A 19,402-nucleotide genomic window follows, 5' to 3' on the forward strand; every position below is an offset into this window, starting at 1 on the left:
GTGTATTTTCCGGCCTCACTTGTCCTTAGCCCGCACAACCCTAATCTGGTCGAATTAAATATCGTGTTGTTGTTGTTGTTGCTACACAAGATACGTTAGTGAATCGCATCCACGACATCAAATAACATGAGACGTGAGGGCACGGCATCAAATAGTAAAAATAAAAATTATGTGGCACGTTCAAAAACAAATTAAACTACAGCAGACTGACAATTACACTCCATCTAAAATATCTATCTGAAAAAATGCACTTACATTTATCACTGAATTGAACCAGAACACTTGGCTCCTTAAGTGAACGTCGCGCTCGAATATATATAGCGTAAATTTTGATTTAGTGGATCCAACAAAGATTGTGATAATTGCGTAATTACAAAAATTGCCAGACTGGCATCAATAATTGCTAGTAATTTAATTCTTGGACAAGCATCAAAGTAACCTTATTGGATATTATGCAACGAACAGAAGCATAAAGACTTCTCACTCGTTCATGTATCCGGCATACTGGACCCTAAGCAGTCACAAGATTTTTTTTCTTTACAATTGACAGTTTGTTGTCTTGTTCCGCATTTCGGCAATTAGCTCTAAAAAATTAAAAATGAATCGCAAGACGTGCTTGTCTTAAGAAAATATCTTCCGTTCCTTACGCCTTTGTCACTTGCCATGTCTCAGCACTCCAGTATAATGGGACGAGCCTCGTACTATTGTGAACCACTGCTTAATGATGATTATATGCATAATCAGACACTAAACTTGTTGATATCGCGTCTGAGTAATTCCTTGTATTCATAAAAGACTTCATATTCCTCTGTAAATCACTAGTATCCGATTTAAAAGTCAGCCTTTAGAAATAGCGTCAAAAAAAGCACCAAAATGTGCACCTTGCATCCATTTTTTGCAGCTCCGGTCCCTACAGCAGAAGCTATGGTGGGAAGACTTAGTCCCTCCAGCAGTGAGCAAGATTCCTTCTCATTTTTTCCGTGATGAGCGAGCAAAAATCTGCAGGAGCTCTCAGCAAAGCAAAAGCTTCTTCGTTCTCACTCACCAATCTTTCCGTTCACTCTTTCATTTTCTCACGGATCGACTTCCTTGAAGAAAAGATTTCCTAAAACTCAACAGTTGAGAATATTCTGGCAGAAGATCAAGGCTGTGATGAAGGCTGGTATCACGTGTGTCATGCCATGATACGGAGTTCACTGATGCAGGCTGGTATGGTGTATGGTGTATGATGTGTGTCATGCCGTGATGCGGAGTTCACTGATGCAGGCTGGTATGGTGTATGGTGTATGATGTGTGTGATGCCGTGATGCGGAGTTCACTGATGCAGGCTGGCCTGGTGTATAATGTGTGTCATGCCGTGATGCGGAGTTCACTGATGCAGGCTGGCCTGGTGTATGATGTGTGTGATGCCGTGATGCGGAGTTCACTGATGCAGGCTGGCCTGGTGTATGATGTGTGTCATGCCGTGATACGAACTTGCGGCAGCTGTGATCCCTCGAAATATGTTCACTACTCGTGAATTCTAATTCATTTAGAGATTCTTGATGATTTTTAAAGCCGTCCAAAATTGGAGAAATTATATTTTTGCATATTTTTATTTGGCGTCATTGATAATTAGGAGCCGGTGGTTAAAGAAACTATTGACTTGAAAATTAGTTTTTTATTGATGACAACAGTGTTTTGTTATTTCAATTCCATACTTATTTGCTACGAAATAATGAGCCTGGGGATATTACTGTGATTGAAAACCAAAACTACTTATATAAAACGTATAAACATGTATACACATTCTATACATAGACTGATGACAAGCAATGAATATTTTTGAGATATATGCTATGGAAAGTCAATTTAATATTTAATTCTTTTATTACTTACTTTTATCTGCATTTAAAAATTCCCATTAATATAAAAGTCATTTAGATTTTTTCACGAATTTTCTTCAACACACCCGTCGACATTTTTTCAATACATTTTCTTTCTGTTTCGTTCTTCGCATTTTTAAACCTTCAATAAATCTTCAACTGCACCCCAACTCCAATGTTCTATACCACACCCCATCTACCAAATCCTCCTCTACACTCAATCCCCCTAATCCCCCACCCCCTGCATCACCCCCTGCATCACCCCCTGCATCACCCCCTGCATCACCCCTGCATCACCCCCTGCATCACCCTCGTCGTGATGCGGTCTGGTGACGCAGCGTCGCTAAGAGATGAAGGCTCACGCGACGCATGACTGACGTAGGACGCTGATGGCGGTGCCTCCCCAAGCCTGACCATCACAAAACAAATGGCGTGGTCATTTGTCTGGCTAGGATATTACCCGTGTTGTTCGGGAAAAAGCTACATTTATATACTCGGAATAAATTTCAGTTCGCAAGGTTTGCGTCGGAAATGTAGATATTTCGATAATATACTTTATTACTTTTCTAAATCTTTATATTTTATAACTTTAGAAAAGTTTACACTATATATTCTAGACCCCTGAACTTATTCTTTTCAATGTATGTGAAACGGATGAAAAAATAGCTTCTAATTTTAATATTATATATTCCGATCAGTAAGTTGACATTTTTTCTATTCTAGCTTGACAGCTAAATATTGAATTTTAGTCTTAAAGCTGTCACTCTTTTCTGCGCTAAGGGATTACATGCAGTGACGAGACACATCATTTCTGCCTAATAATAAATTAAATAAAAATTCGAAATTATCGTCAATTGCTCACTGACTGCCAACAGCTGGACGGACATTGCATTTTATATGGCGATCGTATGCAATTTTGGTGTACATAATTCCTTCCCAGTTGCCGATATGTCCCCTCGCGCGCTTGCCAACACAAAATGCGAACTTTTCACAGCTGATGTCGTGCAGATGATGAACTGGAAAGCTCCACCGCAGAGAAGCCGCAATAATTATAGTTTATAAAACCTATCTGTGGATATCTGGAGCTTACGTTCACTGATTGATGCATTTATATCCTCTTACCTGTCGATATAAAAGCCCAATGCAAAGCCATTAATTAAGGGAGATTAAATGCGGTCATCTGCATATGAGGTGAACGGAGCTGCAAGCAACTGTTGCCGCTTATTACTCAGGACTTTGCTCGGCTCACTCCGACATCAAGAGTTTGCCTGCGGAATCACGAGCGTCAAATTAAACTTTGAATCTCCGCAAGCCTTTCCCAGAGCTCAGCGCCATTACTTTGCGATGAATCAGGATTGTATTGCAACTTTCACTAAGCTAACCATTTTATATTCGTTTTGCAATTAGCGCCGCTAGTGATAAAGTCTGTGTGGCTGACGCTCGTTATCGTGGAAGGGTGGAACGTAACTTAACTATTTCTTGGTGCTGGATTCCAGTGAATAATTGATGCTGAATAATATCTCCTAGCCGCTGTCTTTCACGCTTTTAACACCAACAAACTTCAGGAGGATGAAAAATATTTATTTATCCTTGGTGAATTGCTATATTGTTTACATTTTCATCTTGTCCATTTTTTTCGTGCACTCAATTAACCCAATGTGATAATCCATGCTCAGGGAGAAGGCTGGTCGGTGGTCGAAGGTGGTGGCTCAGAGCGGCGTCTGATGGTGGGGGCGGCGGTGGTGAGCGGCGTGATGGCGGCGGCGGTGGTGGCCGCCGCTGGCCTCCTGCTGCTGCGCCGCCACGCCGCCCAGCGACTCAAGCTCCGGGGCCTCAACCGCGACTCGGAGGCTAGTAAAGACTACCAGGCGAGTGGTGACTAGCAGGCGAGTGGTGACTAGCAGGCGAGTGGTGACTCCGAGGCTAGTAAAGACTACCAGGCGAGTGGTGACTACCAGGCGAGTGGTGACTAGCAGGCGAGTGGTGACTAGCAGGCGAGTGGTGACTACCAGGCGGGTGGTGACTAGCAGGCGAGTGGTGACTACCAGGCGAGTGATGACTAGCAGGCGAGTGGTGACTAGCAGGCGAGTGGTGACTAGCAGGCGAGTGGTGACTAGCAGGCGAGTGGTGATTACGTTGCAAAAACGTGGGTCACTATTTATACGACCTATAGGTTTTCTGAGTGCAATACAGTTATCTTTTAAGACAAATTGCTATTTACGATCATTATTATAGTGACTGAGAAAAGTGTGTCGTGTTCCAAATTTGCACATGGTCAACCACACCTGACGTTAAGTATATTTAAATTGTATCTTGATTCATTTTAGTGCCGTTAAAATTTCAAAATTATATCACAATATTTTTGATGGCAGGCATGACCGTTAAATTTATCCGTTAAATTCGAATCTTGCATCTTAATTTTATTGATGGCGAGCAGCACCGTTAAATTTATCCGTTAAATTAGAATCTTGCATCTTAATTGTGTTGCTGGCGGCAGCACCGTTAAATTTAGCCGTTAAATTTCAATATTATATATTAATTTTGTTGCTGGCGGGCAGGACTTGTGCCGTGCCCGCATGGCAGCCAAGAACAAGTCTGTGCACGGTGAGAAGGATGGTGCAGGCAACCTGCCTGGCACGCATGGTACCGCCAAGCCCAGGATCGCCAGCCTCTCCAAGGAGTCCGACAACGGCGGCAACTCCCCCGGGTCGCGGTCCTCGACTTCGTCTTGGTGAGAAACTGATCATCACAAACTCTTTTCAGATTACGTGTATATAATCATAGATTATTATGAATATGCTCTGCCGGCTCGACTTCGTCTTGGTGAGAAACTGACTAACATCACATTCGTTTCAGATTTCGTGTATATAATCATAGATTATTTTGAATATGCTCTGCCGGCTCTACTTCGTCTTGATGAGAAACTCACCAACATCACAAACTCTCTTCAGATTATGTGTTGATAATCACAAATAATTTTGTACGTGCTCTCGGAATTAGTTGTTTAACAACATACGAATTTTAAATCACGAGCGAGAAAAATTTCATCACAGGGCGAACTCAGAGAATTCAGACCAAAATCAAATTCAGTTTCGACTACATCATTATAATTTTTTGACACACAACTGCGTGTTTTACGTATTTTTGACCATATGTTTTTATTTCTACATTATTTCGCCGTAATTCTTCTATATAAATGAAGTATTCTAGTAATATCATAGGCTTAACAAATCTAAGGCTCCACACGTTTTCCTGAGCAGAGACTGTATTGAAAGCTCACTATTACGTTCAGCATCTGTTATTGTGATCACAAGTGGTATGCACATCTGTCGAGCACAACGACTGATTGGGTGCGTACGCATGTACACCTGCTCACTTGTTGCAGTCACTGCTGCGCTCTCGCAGTTGTCTGGTGTTGTTCTTGTGGTGTTGTTAAATAACGTTGAATCAACGTTCATTAAACGTTAATTGAATTTAACAACGTTTGTTTAAACGTGCATTCAATGTTAGAGCTCATGTGGGCGGTCCCTCGCTACAAGTCACCTGTGTATAAGACGTCTAGAACTTTCTGAAATTTATTATTTTTTGCGAGTATCGTTGATATGTAATAAATATTGGAATATTGAAACTAGATTAACTTTTTAAACTCGTACTTGAAATATACAAACAGATTAATCATTCTATACACTTTAAATGGCTTTATTGGAGTGTTTTAGTTAATTATTTGCAGTAACATGGAACTATTTGCTGTATGTGCTATGTGCAAGAATTAGGTATTATTCTAATTAATTACATTGAAAATTGCGCTTTGGAAACTTCGTAGTTGCGCATAGGAAAGTTCATAATTGCGCATAGGAAACTTCATAATTTTACAAGCATAGGAAACTTCATAGTTGCGCATAGGAAACTTTATAATTTTGCAAGCATAGGAAACTTTATAGATTTCATGATGAAGAGTCGCGTGAAAAAAATCCTGCCCCCAGACGACATCCGCGTCACCGATTCTTGGATGATCCCATGGTGAGGCCGTGCGTAATTATTTAGCAACATTAATAAGGAACTGTGCTGAGCTTCTGAAATATAAAGCTGCCGTTGAAGGAGAGTGTTTTATGGACGCTCACAAGTATTTTAGACGAGTTAGGTAAACTTAACAAAAAGTTTTATGTAAGCCTGCGGAAATTACAGGCTATCTTGGTTTATTAATTTTTGAGAAAGTTAAAGAAATTCCAAAAAATTTTACCCTGTTCACTGAGCAAAATATTTTTGCCTCACATTTGTGCATCACTTTTTTCTGCATTCAAATTTTTATATATGTTTTGCCTCTTTAATCTCACACATGTCAGCAAACTGTTTACTTTATAAATTTCCTTAATTGAGCTATTAAAATGAGATCTTGAGTCATGGATTAGGACTACTCGTGAAATATCCGCCTCATCATCGATTATGATGAACAAGTGAGGTTTAGAGCGCGGAACCTCTTCAACGTCTTCCACTTGGGGAATAAAAGAAAAGGAATTAAATATAAAGAAAATCTCTTGGCATGAGAAAAATAGGATTACACCATGAGAACATCTCAGGAAGTAGTAGAAGTTGTTTTAGACCATGAGAACATGTCAGGAAGTAGTAGAAGTTGTTTTAGACCATGAGAACATCTCAGGAAGTAGTAGAAGTTGTTCTAGACCATGAAAACATTGCTGGGAATAGAATTATTTTGATCAGACCATGAGAACATCTCTGATAAAGAGAAAAGCAATGCATATTAATGCCACGCGGTCATTTATAGGAGAGGAGGCTTGATTTTCTTGTATTATTTTAAAAGTTGCAGTAATTTATTTTTACCCTTCAGAAATTCACACACATTTCTGTCCCATAATAAACACGCGGTATAAACAAACGAGGAAAGTTGGAAGAGATTGTTCACACATTGTGTATATCATCCATGTTTTGAATATTTTTCGTTCCTTTCTGTATATTGTCACTCACACTTCATTTTTACCCTTAGAAGCTTAAGGATGTATGCGGGTAAACAGTCTGATAATTTTTTTGTTGTAAATTTTCAGCACTGCAATATAACTGAGTTCAACGGTATAATCAACTTCAAGGCTTTTAAATCCAATCATCATGGCGTTGACTGCGATGATATGAGTTGAATTGTTCAGTTTGCTTCCCATTTCGGTTGATGGTCATGTATGTTTTTCTTCCAAAGTTAGTTTCACTAACACATGATTGTGCTAGATAATTTTTTTATTCCTTTAGTCGAAAGATCAAAGATTTAATATACTTTTTCCTGCATCCATTGACAAAGGCAAAAAGTGAATATTTATTCTACATTTTAATTTCAAATTGTAAATTAATTACGCCAGGAAATATTCCAATATTTCACGAGTGAAACAATCTGTTTTGCAACCTCTTTGTTTGATATATTATTCTAAGGCAATAAAATCTGTATTTCATTTAAGATTAGAAGAGTTTCCCCGTGCTACTTTTACAGCGCTCTTGTTTACTCGCTTAAATAAAGCGAAGCCTTGCTGGTAAAGATGAAATGAATCCGGTCTGTCAATTACAGTCGAGTGATGTTTTTTTACTAGGGAGAGTTGATAGGAGACCGACAACTAGTATCCTATTCTAGTTAAAGCTGAGCAAGAGCTCCAATTTGACGACATAGAAGCAATCCTTTTTGGTGTTGATTGGATAACTAATTCATTTAATTATTCTGACTGTTATCGCGAAATTTTGGAAATTTTATGCAAGATTGTATTTAAATTCTGAGAAGATATATTACCGTCGCTGGTGAAGATGACAATCATTTACAACTCTGCTCGATAATTAGATTTGAACCTCAATTGACGCTTAATTTTAGCGTGCTCATTGTTAATCAGTTTCAATAAATGGATTTGGTTTAAATACAGTCTTGCTTGAAGTTGTGGAAATCACGCGCCAAAACATTAAACTGTGTTCAAAAATTGTAGTGTATTTTTATAAATTTATCAATGGCAAGTGCCGAAGTTTATTATTTCAAATTTCAGATTTAGTGTTCATATTTCCCTAAAAATAGTTGTAAAAAATACTAAGACTAAGAACGGTTGCGCTCAGTCGAATTACGAATGTTTGGAAGGGCTGCGTTCAGTTGACATGCACTTTTTTGAAGTTTTGTTCGCTACTTCCTCAGGTATTTGCCTCGTGACTTGTCAAGCTACCATAACGAGAATTGCTTCTTTTTACGGGCTACCACAACAATAATTACTTCTCTTCACGGCTCACCATAACAAGACTTGCTTCTTCTTACGGTCTACCATAACAGGACTTGCTTCTTTTTTACGGTCTACTATAACAACTATAACAAGACTTGCTTCTTCTTACCGGCTACCATAACAATATTTACTTCTATTTACGTGTCACCATAACAAGAATTGCTTCTTTTTACCGGTCCCCATAACAAGATTTGCTTGTTAAACTCCGGGCTCAACTTTATCGTATTAATTAGGTCTTCCCGCTGGATGCCTACATAATACCTTTTAACTGATGTTGCTTGAGCGACTAAGAATATAGTAAAAATTACTTTATTTTTTTTATTTTCAAGGCTACTAAAATATTTTATGATGGTCCTTACTTAAGATTCTGCGCATCAAATTTAAGACAATTTTTTTCTCAGGAGTGAGGAACCGGTGGCTCCAAACATGGACATTTCCACGGGTCACATGGTCCTGGTGAGGATTAACGTTCAACTTTGTATTTTTTCTTACCAGTTAATGAAGATTTTTTTGGTTAAACTAAAACAGAAAAATTCTGGAAGCCTCATTTTAGTTATTAGTTCCATATTAAACGATTTATTATTCTCCGAAGTATCAGTTTTATTGGAGTTTTTAATATGCAACATCTACTTTATTTCCACAGCTATTTATTTATTTATTGTTGAGTGAACCTCACCGCATTGTTGGTGATTTTTCTAGATATTATAATTTCCAATTTTCATTTTAGCGATTAGTTATTTATAATTTGTTTTTTTTAACGATAATTTAATTTACTAAAATACCCTGTCATCTACTATTGTTGATATCACGTAGAAATAAATAACCTTATTTACGTTATCCCAAATTTTTATGGAGTTCCTAAGTGTACATTGCCGTGGCCCACAGTCCTACATGGAAGACCACCTTCAGAACAAGTCTCGTCTCGACCAGGAGTGGGTTGCTCTCTGCGCTTACGAAGCCGAACCCAGTGCCACCATGGTCGCCAAGAAGGTAAACTTTAACTCTTGGTCACTATGAATAAGGAAATAAGGAAAATGCTGTTTCTATGAACAAAGAAATAACTGCATGAAAAAAGGACTCATTTTTTACTGTTTAATCCGTGGAAAACTGATGCACTGCAATAATTGTTATTTCACTAGAAATGTCACATAATAGTAAAGTCTATTTTTGTATAGGCAAAAATATTTACGTTCGAAAAAATTAGAAAATTGAGTAATTGAAGCTACCGTCGCGCAATTTTTTTAATTGTCCACCTCGGTGGAAAGAGTAAATAGAATGTTCGTTTCAAACTCCGTATACTTTATGATGTAACTTTGCTCATTGAGTTTTGCTCGAATAATGTCTTTTTACTGTGATAAATTACTGCTCTATTAGTTCGAACCAAATAGTTCATTTTATATGTTACTAAACTTGTATGAAAATACCTAACTTATAAATCATATAAATGAACCCTTTTCACGAATTCGTGGCTGAAAATTACTGATTATGACGGAACGCTGATTTACACTAATGAAACGAGTGTGGTTACCTTGCTCATCTCCCTCGGTTTTGCAGCCTACGAATCAAAAGAAGAACCGCTACCCCGCCGTGCTGCCCTACGACCACAACCGCGTGCACCTCAACCAGCAAGCCAACATCTCGGGCTGTGACTACATCAACGCCTCCTCCATCGTTAGTGGCAACTTACTCTACGATTCGTGTCGTAACCTAATGGACATACACTTCCTTTCGTAACCTAATGAACATACACTTCCTGTCGTAACCTAATGAACATACACTTCCTGTTGTAACCTAGTGAACATACACTTCCTGTCGTAACCTAATGAACATACACTTCCTGTCGGAACCTAGTGAACATACACTTCCTGTCGGAACCTAATGCACATACACTTCCTGTCGGAACCTAGTGAACACCATACACTTCCTGTCGTAACCAAGTGAACATACACTTCCTGTCGTAACCTAATTATTCGATTACTGTCGAAACTTACTAAACATTCAGTGCCTGCTGTAACCTCTCTGATTCAATCCAACTATTTGTATGCCATAAAATCAATAATCTATATTGATGTCACTCGTTTCCGCGAATCGCCAATTCACGAGAAATATAAAGGAAATAAAATTCTACGAAAACGTCTCAATCTTTATAGAAAACGTTTCTGATTCCAGGTTCAGCGTCATCGTAATAAGATATGATCAATTTTGGGAGAATTTTCTCTGCGTTAAATCTATAACTATATTCTGTACACACGGTTGTGCAAAAAATATATCAATAGATATTTGATTAATTCGATCATAATATTATTGTTACAAGTTTACATTTCCATTCTAATTTCTTATAAACATACAACTTTGTTGAGCGTAGCTTTTTCCTATCTCAGCTAATTTTCATTGCCTTTTTAGCGCATTTTCTCATTTATGGAAAAAAAGGCGCAATTGCGCTCGTCATGTCCGTCCGTCTGTCCGTCCGTCCGTGACTTCACGTTTTCGTCGATGAGAAAATGCGCTCTCTGTCACTCACTGCAGTGAGTACTGAGTTATATTTTTGAACATATACTCCGTATGTTCTGTTCACTCGAGTTGTGTGTTCTCATGGACACTTGCTCTCGCGCGTGTGCCAGCAACATATTTTTTCAACATATTATACGGAGGATATCATCTTAATAGGCCTCTATTTTTCGGCACACGTAGGATACCGTTTATATTTATTATGTGTATGTATATGTATGAATATGCATGTATGATCGTATATATATTTTTTTCAATTTAATGTGGAGCTTTTCCTCGAGCCATCGGGGTAACCTCTTTTCTTCTACAAATAAATAAATAAAAATTGTGACACAGACGGACCACGACCCGCGCAACCCTGCCTACATCGCCACCCAGGGCCCACTGGCCACAACCACGGCCGACTTCTGGCAGCTGGTCTGGGAACAAGGCAGCGTCGTCATCGTCATGCTCACCAAACTCAACGAGAACGGCCACACGCTCTGCCACCACTACTGGCCGCAGGAGGGCAGCCAGCTCTACCACATCTACGAGGTAGTGTATCAGCTCTACCACATCTACGAGGTAGTGTGCAGCCAGCTCTACCACATCTACGAGGTAGTGTGCAGTCAGCTCTACCACATCTACGAGGTAGTGTGCAGTCAGCTTTACCACATCTACGAGGTAGTGTGCAGTCAGCTCTACCACATCTACGTGGTAGTGTAGGAGGGCAGTCAGCTCTACCACATCTACGAGGTAGTGTGCAGTCAGCTCTACCACGTCTACGAGGTAGTGTGCAGTCAGCTCCACCACATCTACGAGTTAGTGTAGGAGGGTAGTCAGCTTTACCACATCTACGAGGTAGTGTCTACCCACCTGACATTCCATATAAACCAACCACCTATCCAAACCAACGATTATTTGTCCAACCCACCTGGAAAATAGCGTTGATCAAACGTTGATTCTTTGAAATCGACCTTCTAATCAAATTAGTTGCATCATCATTTGCCTGTAGGGCATAGGCTTGGATTATCAATAGGGTTACAATGAAGTTATTCATCCTTTTACCATCAATCATGACTAATCATGTTTGTAATTCAAATTCATTTCCTATGAAATCTTGTTCCTTTCTGATTGAAATCTGATGCAAGGTCAGATTCGATTCTTCTGCTTACCTTGACATATGATGTTTAATTTATTCAAGGTATATTTCTCTATTATAGATTCTCATGTCACATTAGTGTATCAGATCAGATTTTATCGTCATTCTCGCAGTTCCAGTTGTCACCAGATGTCGTTAACACCATCGTACAATTTGTTCATACCACCTCGATTGTTCAGGTGCACCTGGTCTCATACCATTTGTTCATACCACCTTGATTGTTCAGGTGCCCCTAGTCTCATACCATTTGTTCATACCACCTCAACTGTTCAGGTGAACCTGGTCTCATACCAGTTGTTCATACCACCTCAACTGTTCAGGTGCCCCTGGTCTCATACCAGTTGTTCATACCACCCCAACTGTTCAGGTGCCCCTGGTCTCATACCAGTTGTTCATACCACCTCAACTGTTCAGGTGCACCTGGTCTCATACCATTTGTTCATACCACCTCAACTGTTCAGGTGCACCTAGTCTCATACCATTTGTTCATACCACCTCAACTGTTCAGGTGAATCCTGGTCTCATACCAGTTGTTCATACCACCTCAACTGTTCAGGTGCCCCTGATCTCATACCAGTTGTTCATACCACCCCAACTGTTCAGGTACCCCTGGTCTCATACCAGTTGTTCATACCACCCCAACTGTTCAGGTGCCCCTGGTCTCATACCAGTTGTTCATACCACCTCAACTGTTTAGGTGCCCCTGAGTCTATACTTTCAAAAAAGTTAAGAGATCGTAAGTTCATCAGCCAATCATTGACGACCTTCCAAGCAAAATCCACCAATCATAGACAAGAAAATAGAGCGTAAGTACTTACGTTCGCTTAGCGAATTTTGGAAGTATAGGCCCTGGTCTCGTACCAGTTGTTTATACAACCTTGATTGTTCAGGTGCACCTTGTCTCGCACCATTTGTTCATACCACCCCAACTGTTCAGGTGCACCTGGTCTCATACCACTTGTTCATACCACCTCAATTGTTCAGGTGCCCCTGGTCTCATACCACTTATTCATACCACCTCAATTGTTCAGGTGCCCCTGGTCTCATACCACTTGTTCATACCACCTCAACTGCTCAGGTGCACCTAGTCACATACCACTTATTCATACCACCTCAACTGTTCAGGTGCCCCTGGTCTCATACCACTTATTCATACCACCCCAACTGTTCAGGTGCCCCTAGTCTCATACCATTTATTCATACCACCCCAACTGTTCAGGTTCACCTGGTCTCGGAACACATCTGGTGCGACGACTACCTCGTCAGGAGCTTCTACCTGAAGAACACTCGCACCGGAGAGACCCGCACCGTCACGCAATTCCACTTCCTCTCCTGGCCTGACACCGCCATCCCCGGCTCAACCAAAGCGCTGCTCGAGTTCCGGCGGTGCGTATCCGTATTTTGCTCCTGAAAATTAATTAAACGGAAGATAAAGTCTGGTTTCTGTATTAACGATCGGCCGACGTCAGTTGCATGCGTATTATTCGCAGAATGAACGAAATAGCTTGATTTGGGAGTGAAAAATAAGATTTTTTCTTACATGTATTATTATTTTTCCTTTTTTTATATTTGTTGAAATAAACAGTATTGATTGTCAGGAGATCAGTTGAAGGTACTTTGAGAAAAAATATTATTAATTTCTTACGAAAAGGTTAAATTTGTATATTGCAAGTTAAGCTTTTTGTAATTTTACGCACCTGGCTAATTTAGAGCTAAGCTCGAATTGTTCAGTTCAGCTCAAAAGAATAATTAGGAATGAGAACAACTAACTTAATTGCCACTACAACGTCAACTGCAATGCCATTGTGGGAAGAGATGCAAGTGCTAAAAATGCCGTCAAAAAGACATCAGTTCTTCCAGCGACTTCAAAGCCAAGTTTGTCCCGCTCTCGGCCATCATTTTCGTGATTCTTGCAATTTTTATTGATATTTAATTGCATAGTCACAAAAGTGATGGCGGAGAGATGGTACAGTCATCCGTTCCAGTCCCGCAGTCGCGGATCAAGTCTCGGCAGACTCGAGGAGCAAGGTTCACTCTTCGACCAACGGCGACGGGAGGAAAAGTCTTTTGTTGATGGATCCAATATTCTGAAAATTTTATGATGGCGCTGCTTTTACCATCTTGTTTTTTCGTAATTGAGTCTAAAATATCCCTGATACATTCTACTGCAAAGTGGATTTAATTTTATGCAAGACACGAGCTGCTAGCATGAATGAAATTGAAATTATAAATTAAGTGAAACAGGAAGACTTTCTTTTCCACATATATTCAATTTTTTTCATTTTTTGGAAAGCCGTGCGCAGCGTCATTAGAAAGTCGTCACGCAGCAAAATATAATAAAAAGCAGCTGTAAAGAAATAACCAAATAACCATCTTGGAAACTTTTTCATCTGGAGCGGCTCCTCGCAACTCACGGACATCGCTAGTCAAAATCTAATTTTGAACCAACAGCAATCAGAATTCTAAAAGCACGTAAATATTTTTAATACTTCAAGACTTCGGGAATGAAGAAATTACACCTCCCAGCCTGAACGCAAGTGGAGTTTTGTTGCACAGAGATAACCGTACAGGAGAATATTATATTATTATATAATAACTCTCTCTATGTCTATGTCTTTTTTACTTTTGCCTTGATACTGTCGCATACTTGCAAAAATAACGATGAAAAATAATAAGAAAAAATTATGCTCCATTGTCTGAATGTGCACTTGTTATTAAATGTCAAATTTTTATTAGAAACAGCATCGATCAATTAATTTCTCACGTTTTACGTCATTAAATAATATCCGAGCTATCATTCATATATTGAGGCGGAATTAATTGCAATATTTGATATTGATTATTTTCCATGGCTTCCTCCCCTACAGGAAAGTGAACAAGTCGTACCGTGGTCGCTCCTGCCCCATCATCGTACACTGCAGGTACGCATTTGAACCACGCGAAATATAAAATTTTGTGTGCTTTAGATGTTATATGTAATTATAAAATTCCTCGTTTAACAAGAAAAATTATTAGAATATCTGCTATAATTTTCGGTATATTTAATATGATGAAATGCATAAATTTTAGATCTAATTATTCATTACTATGAGTTTTCCAGCGAGCATATGTTCATAGCTACCAAATTGTTCTTGTTCTAATATATGGCCACCTGCGTTGTATTCAATCATCCAACGAAACGATTAATGGAGAAAATAATCTAGTCCACTAGTTCAGAACCAGTGTTCTTGTGTTATACCGACACAGAAAAAAAAACCCTTATGTACATTTTATTTTCGCTTTCTTATATTTTCCCATCGCACACTTCTTTTATTATTGTACTGACAAGTTCAATGTTACACTTCTTTACTAATAACCGACTGAAAAATTAAATAATTTATTATATTAATATTCAAAATATGTGACGACTTGATACCTTTTTCAGTGACTGAATCTGACGGTTTGGAACATTCATTCTCATCGACATGTTGCTATAACAATAATGTTATGAAAAATTGTTCCATAGAACAATTGAATACTGTATTATATGAATATTCTAAATGTGTGACGCCTCAATGACTTTTTTAGTGACGGAATCGGACGGTCTGGCACATACATCCTCATCGACATGGTGCTCAACCGCATGGCCAAAGGAGCCAAAGAAATCGACATAGCGGCCACGCTTGAGCACATCCGTGACCAGCGAGCCAACATGGTTACTACGAAGCTTCAGTTCGAGTTCGTTCTCATGGCTGTAGCTGAGGAAGTCCACGCCATCTTGAAAGCTTTGCCACAGTAAAATCAACGCAACGATTTTATTTTCCACGTTACACTGATCAAACTACAGAATACTTTCTCGTTACGTTATGTATGTAGCAGGGCCGAATTTACTGTGCTGCCTATCCAATAGAGCAGCCTATCAAAGTTTTTTTTTACAATCTGGCTCGATTTACTATGATAGAATATGTGCTTCGAATATCTTTTTTTAATTTTTTTTCGTTCTGATATTGTATTTCAGTGGAAGCCAAGAAAGAATTAAATCTGAATTTTAATAACTGGTAAGTCAGTTGTATACTGCTTGCCCGCTAAAAAATCGCACATTTTTTACGAAATTCCATTACATTCGAAAATTACCGCGCAAAACTATTTGCTGGTTTATAAAATCCAATTAAATATTACAGTCGCACAAAAGTCAATCCAACACTGTGCACAATATTTAATTTTGTTTTATTTGTAATCTGCGAGTATTTTTCTATACTTAAAAGTCTGCTTAAATAATCCATTTACTGTACGCAATTCTCTCCCTACTATCATGCTCCGAATGCTTCATGCATGCACAATTAATTTGGCGTGTATGCAAACTCGTTTGCGTTTTCATCATAAAATCGTTTTTTCTAATGATCACGTTCAAAATTTTGTCTTTATTCTCACGCACCTCCGTTCATAGCCAATCGAAGGATTCATTCATATTTTATCTGCTGGTGATTTTTTACTGACCGATGGCAGTGAATTTCCATTGCCTTTTGTATAGGTCATTTTCAATACAACTTTCACATCCTGCCAGCAGGTGCACTTCTCTTCCTATGTTACGTAATCAAGTGACTTTTACAGTTAACTTTCTTATCGATCGGCCTTTATATTCATAAACCAAAAGATTTCCATTTGAATAATTTTATACATCACTCAAAGAGTATGACTTCACCACAGTCATCGAGTTTCAAACTTTTCCTTAATTTCTGGTTAAATTTCTCCCCTTTTAAGATTGGCAAAAAGATTAAAATTATTTCTGAATTTCAGCGAAACAGGTACTGTATTCTCTTAATGAGCCGCTTGGGCCAAGATTCATCAGCTGTGCGATCCGCATGGATATGGTCATATCAGCAGGTAGATCAGAAGGGTTCATTTTCACACTCTCCTTCTGAAGTTTCACTCACTGTGAGAGGAAATAACCTGGCTCTGTCTTTCATTTTATTGAGTTTTAATTTTAAGCGAAAGCTTCATCTACAGCCTTTATTCTCTAATGCTTCATGAAGCGGAACTAAAACAACAGCGAGTGTTGTAAAAGCAGTCACAATCATCGATAACCAGCAAATTTCTCAAATTATTGGAACCGTCTGTTTAACGAGAAGGAGCGAAGTTGACCTCGAAATATTTCCTGGAATTTCATTAAAAATTTATCCATAAACAATCACGGGCAATTGGCATCAACGATGTTTCCATATTACTCAGATAATCGCGTATATCTAAGCTTAAGTGGATGAAGTATCATTAGTTAGCAGCTGTACTGTGTTGCATCGGTGTCTTCTCATGGCAGTCTTGGCTGTATTACTTAGAAAGAGAATATCCCTACCGGCCGCACCACTGAGACAGGTTTATGAGATTCAGTCACACGCTCAATTCTCCGCGCTGCTTTCGCCTTGGTGCTTCACCATATTTGTCCGTAATCAAATTCGAATACGTTGAAACCCTACTCATTATCTGTACGCACAACTTTGATTTTAGTTTTTTGACATGGCGTCCGCAGTGACCATGCCGTTCAGATGCTTTCTTCTTTTCTTTTACGAGGTAAGTTCGCATAAACTTCAGTCATATGCATATGTTTGAGTATTACCTAATTTGTAGCTATTGCTAAATGATTTCTCTGCTGTCGTGAGATTTTCTGTTATCATATTTGTAACGCGCTCATGGACCACGCAGTTAAGACTCGCCAGCAAGGTTGTTGAAGACCTCGCCACTAACTCACGGATTAATTTACTTTTACGGACACTAGAGTTAGAGTACCTCGCGAAGTGTTGCTCCAGCGCCGGACGGTCGGCACCTCCTTGTACCCAGCCTCGCGAGGAGACTACCCATACCCTCCGCCCCACCCACACAACCGCTCGCGATAAGTGATTCTACTTCTTGCTCTATCAAACATTGATTAACTCGACTCGTTATGAGCACATGCGATTTTCTCAGCGTATTCATAGATACGAATAGCATAATTCTAGGCAAAATAGAATATTTTATACATCATGATGCAGGCTCTTCTGCTGTAAGTAATCTCAAGTCTCAGCTTTCGGTTTCGAACTTGGATTTTTCGACCTCTAAGACGCGCGTGCAGTTGAGTTCATCAGAACTTGTTCACATACATAAATTTATTACACTGGATGAATCAAGTACTAGTCACCATTTGCATGCGGTTTTGTCGGTGGTTTTTGGAGCAACTCACATGTAGCGGGATATTGTCGCGCCGCTGAATATCAATTACAGGTCGAGGTGTTAGTGGCCATAATTGTACTCTATAGCTAGAGACTAGATGAATGAATGTGCTTGTTGGTATCTAAGTAACCTATATTTGTTAGTTATCTAAATTACATATATCTTTGAATGTTGATAAAATATATAAAATACTAAAAACTGCAATATGTATAGATGTAATGAAAAATATATTTGATGCTACTGAATGTTTTAGCTTGTAGGTACGAAAGTCTAACCGCGAGTTCTAATGATCACCGGAGAGAAATACTTGTGAAAGTAACTTTGATTAGCTCATATGAACGTATGGAGCGAACTTCCCATACTAGCTGCTCGCAGTGGGAACAAAAGGGTAAACGTCCAATTAAAAAAAAAATAGTTTACTCTGCGCTTCACTTTGTCCGCAGTTCATCGAAACGTGAATAAATGCGAGCTCTGCAGCGCATTTCGTTGCAACAACAATGTAAGGAAGTGGAGAGCATCCTGCTATAGCGAGGGCTCAATGATGCCTCGTTACAATGATATTCTCTTTGAGGATGAGGTTGACGAATATAGATTTGGGGCGTTGTGCTTTACATGTGATTGTATTCTCTTCATTGGTTAAGAAATAAACGAGACGGTTGGGTTGGATGGATCGAAGATTAATCTCACGAGAAGGCTCTAGTAGATTTTCTTGTCCACCCAATGCACTACCAGTGATAGTCTAAGTTCTAAACTATCTTCCAAATTAAGCACAAGGCAACGCTGACCAGCCTAGCACCCATAACAACCAGCATGTTACCCCAGGGCATGTTATTGAAACCTTTAGTAAATCAATGACCACTTTCTAAACGCTATCCAATTCCCTCGTTTAGGATGAAGACAATATACATCACATACTGGCGCATCTGTATGTACTCTATACGAATATTTTTTAACCCTCTATATGTCTATAGCCGAGTTGAACTTACAAAAACTAAGTTCGACAATCACTTCAACTGTTTTATTCTTTTTGAGACGACACTGAGGTGCGATACTGTCATACAATGACTACATTTATTGTTACTATTATCCTCACTTACAAGTTACTTTAGATTGCCTTCAGAACATTCTCCTTCAACCTAGACAGACACAATTACCGCAAGCTATATGAACCATCCTTATTGGACGCATCAGGATAATTCGTATATATTCCTGTATCATCAATAACAGACCTTCAAATATACGATTCGGTGGACAGCCAAAGTGTTTCGAATATCCCAAATCGGCATCACCCGTTAACCGTGCTTCTGTTCTGTGACCAGTTCACTTAAACAATAAATATTCAGCTTTTTCGCCAGAATGCCTTTCCTGGAGCAAGGAATTTGGGATCATTATTATCAGCCAAGGTCAAAATTGCCCAAATTTAATGTGCGAGTTTAATATTTCAAAAAACGGCATAG

The 19,402-nt window shown here is 39.1% G+C and overlaps 1 protein-coding gene across 1 annotated transcript in view; it reads left to right on the forward strand.

Moving 5' to 3' along the window:
- Positions 1-19,199, forward strand: part of LOC108674735 — a gene marked incomplete at its 5' end in the record, with an annotated part of 63,065 nt that extends 43,866 nt beyond the window's left edge. The window contains 9 exon segments of the mRNA XM_018162702.2: positions 3,542-3,733; positions 4,424-4,596; positions 8,518-8,572; positions 9,002-9,106; positions 9,671-9,787; positions 10,961-11,158; positions 12,985-13,151; positions 14,633-14,686; positions 15,333-19,199. Of these exon segments, the coding sequence (XP_018018191.2) occupies positions 3,542-3,733; positions 4,424-4,596; positions 8,518-8,572; positions 9,002-9,106; positions 9,671-9,787; positions 10,961-11,158; positions 12,985-13,151; positions 14,633-14,686; positions 15,333-15,543 (1,272 nt within the window). The 3' untranslated portion in view covers positions 15,544-19,199.
- Between the last annotated feature and the right edge of the window lie 203 nt (positions 19,200-19,402).

The sequence above is a fragment of the Hyalella azteca genome, unplaced genomic scaffold (assembly GCF_000764305.2).
Source record: "Hyalella azteca isolate HAZT.00-mixed unplaced genomic scaffold, Hazt_2.0.2 contig8914, whole genome shotgun sequence".
In the NCBI taxonomy this organism is placed as follows: Eukaryota; Metazoa; Arthropoda; class Malacostraca; order Amphipoda; family Hyalellidae; genus Hyalella; species Hyalella azteca.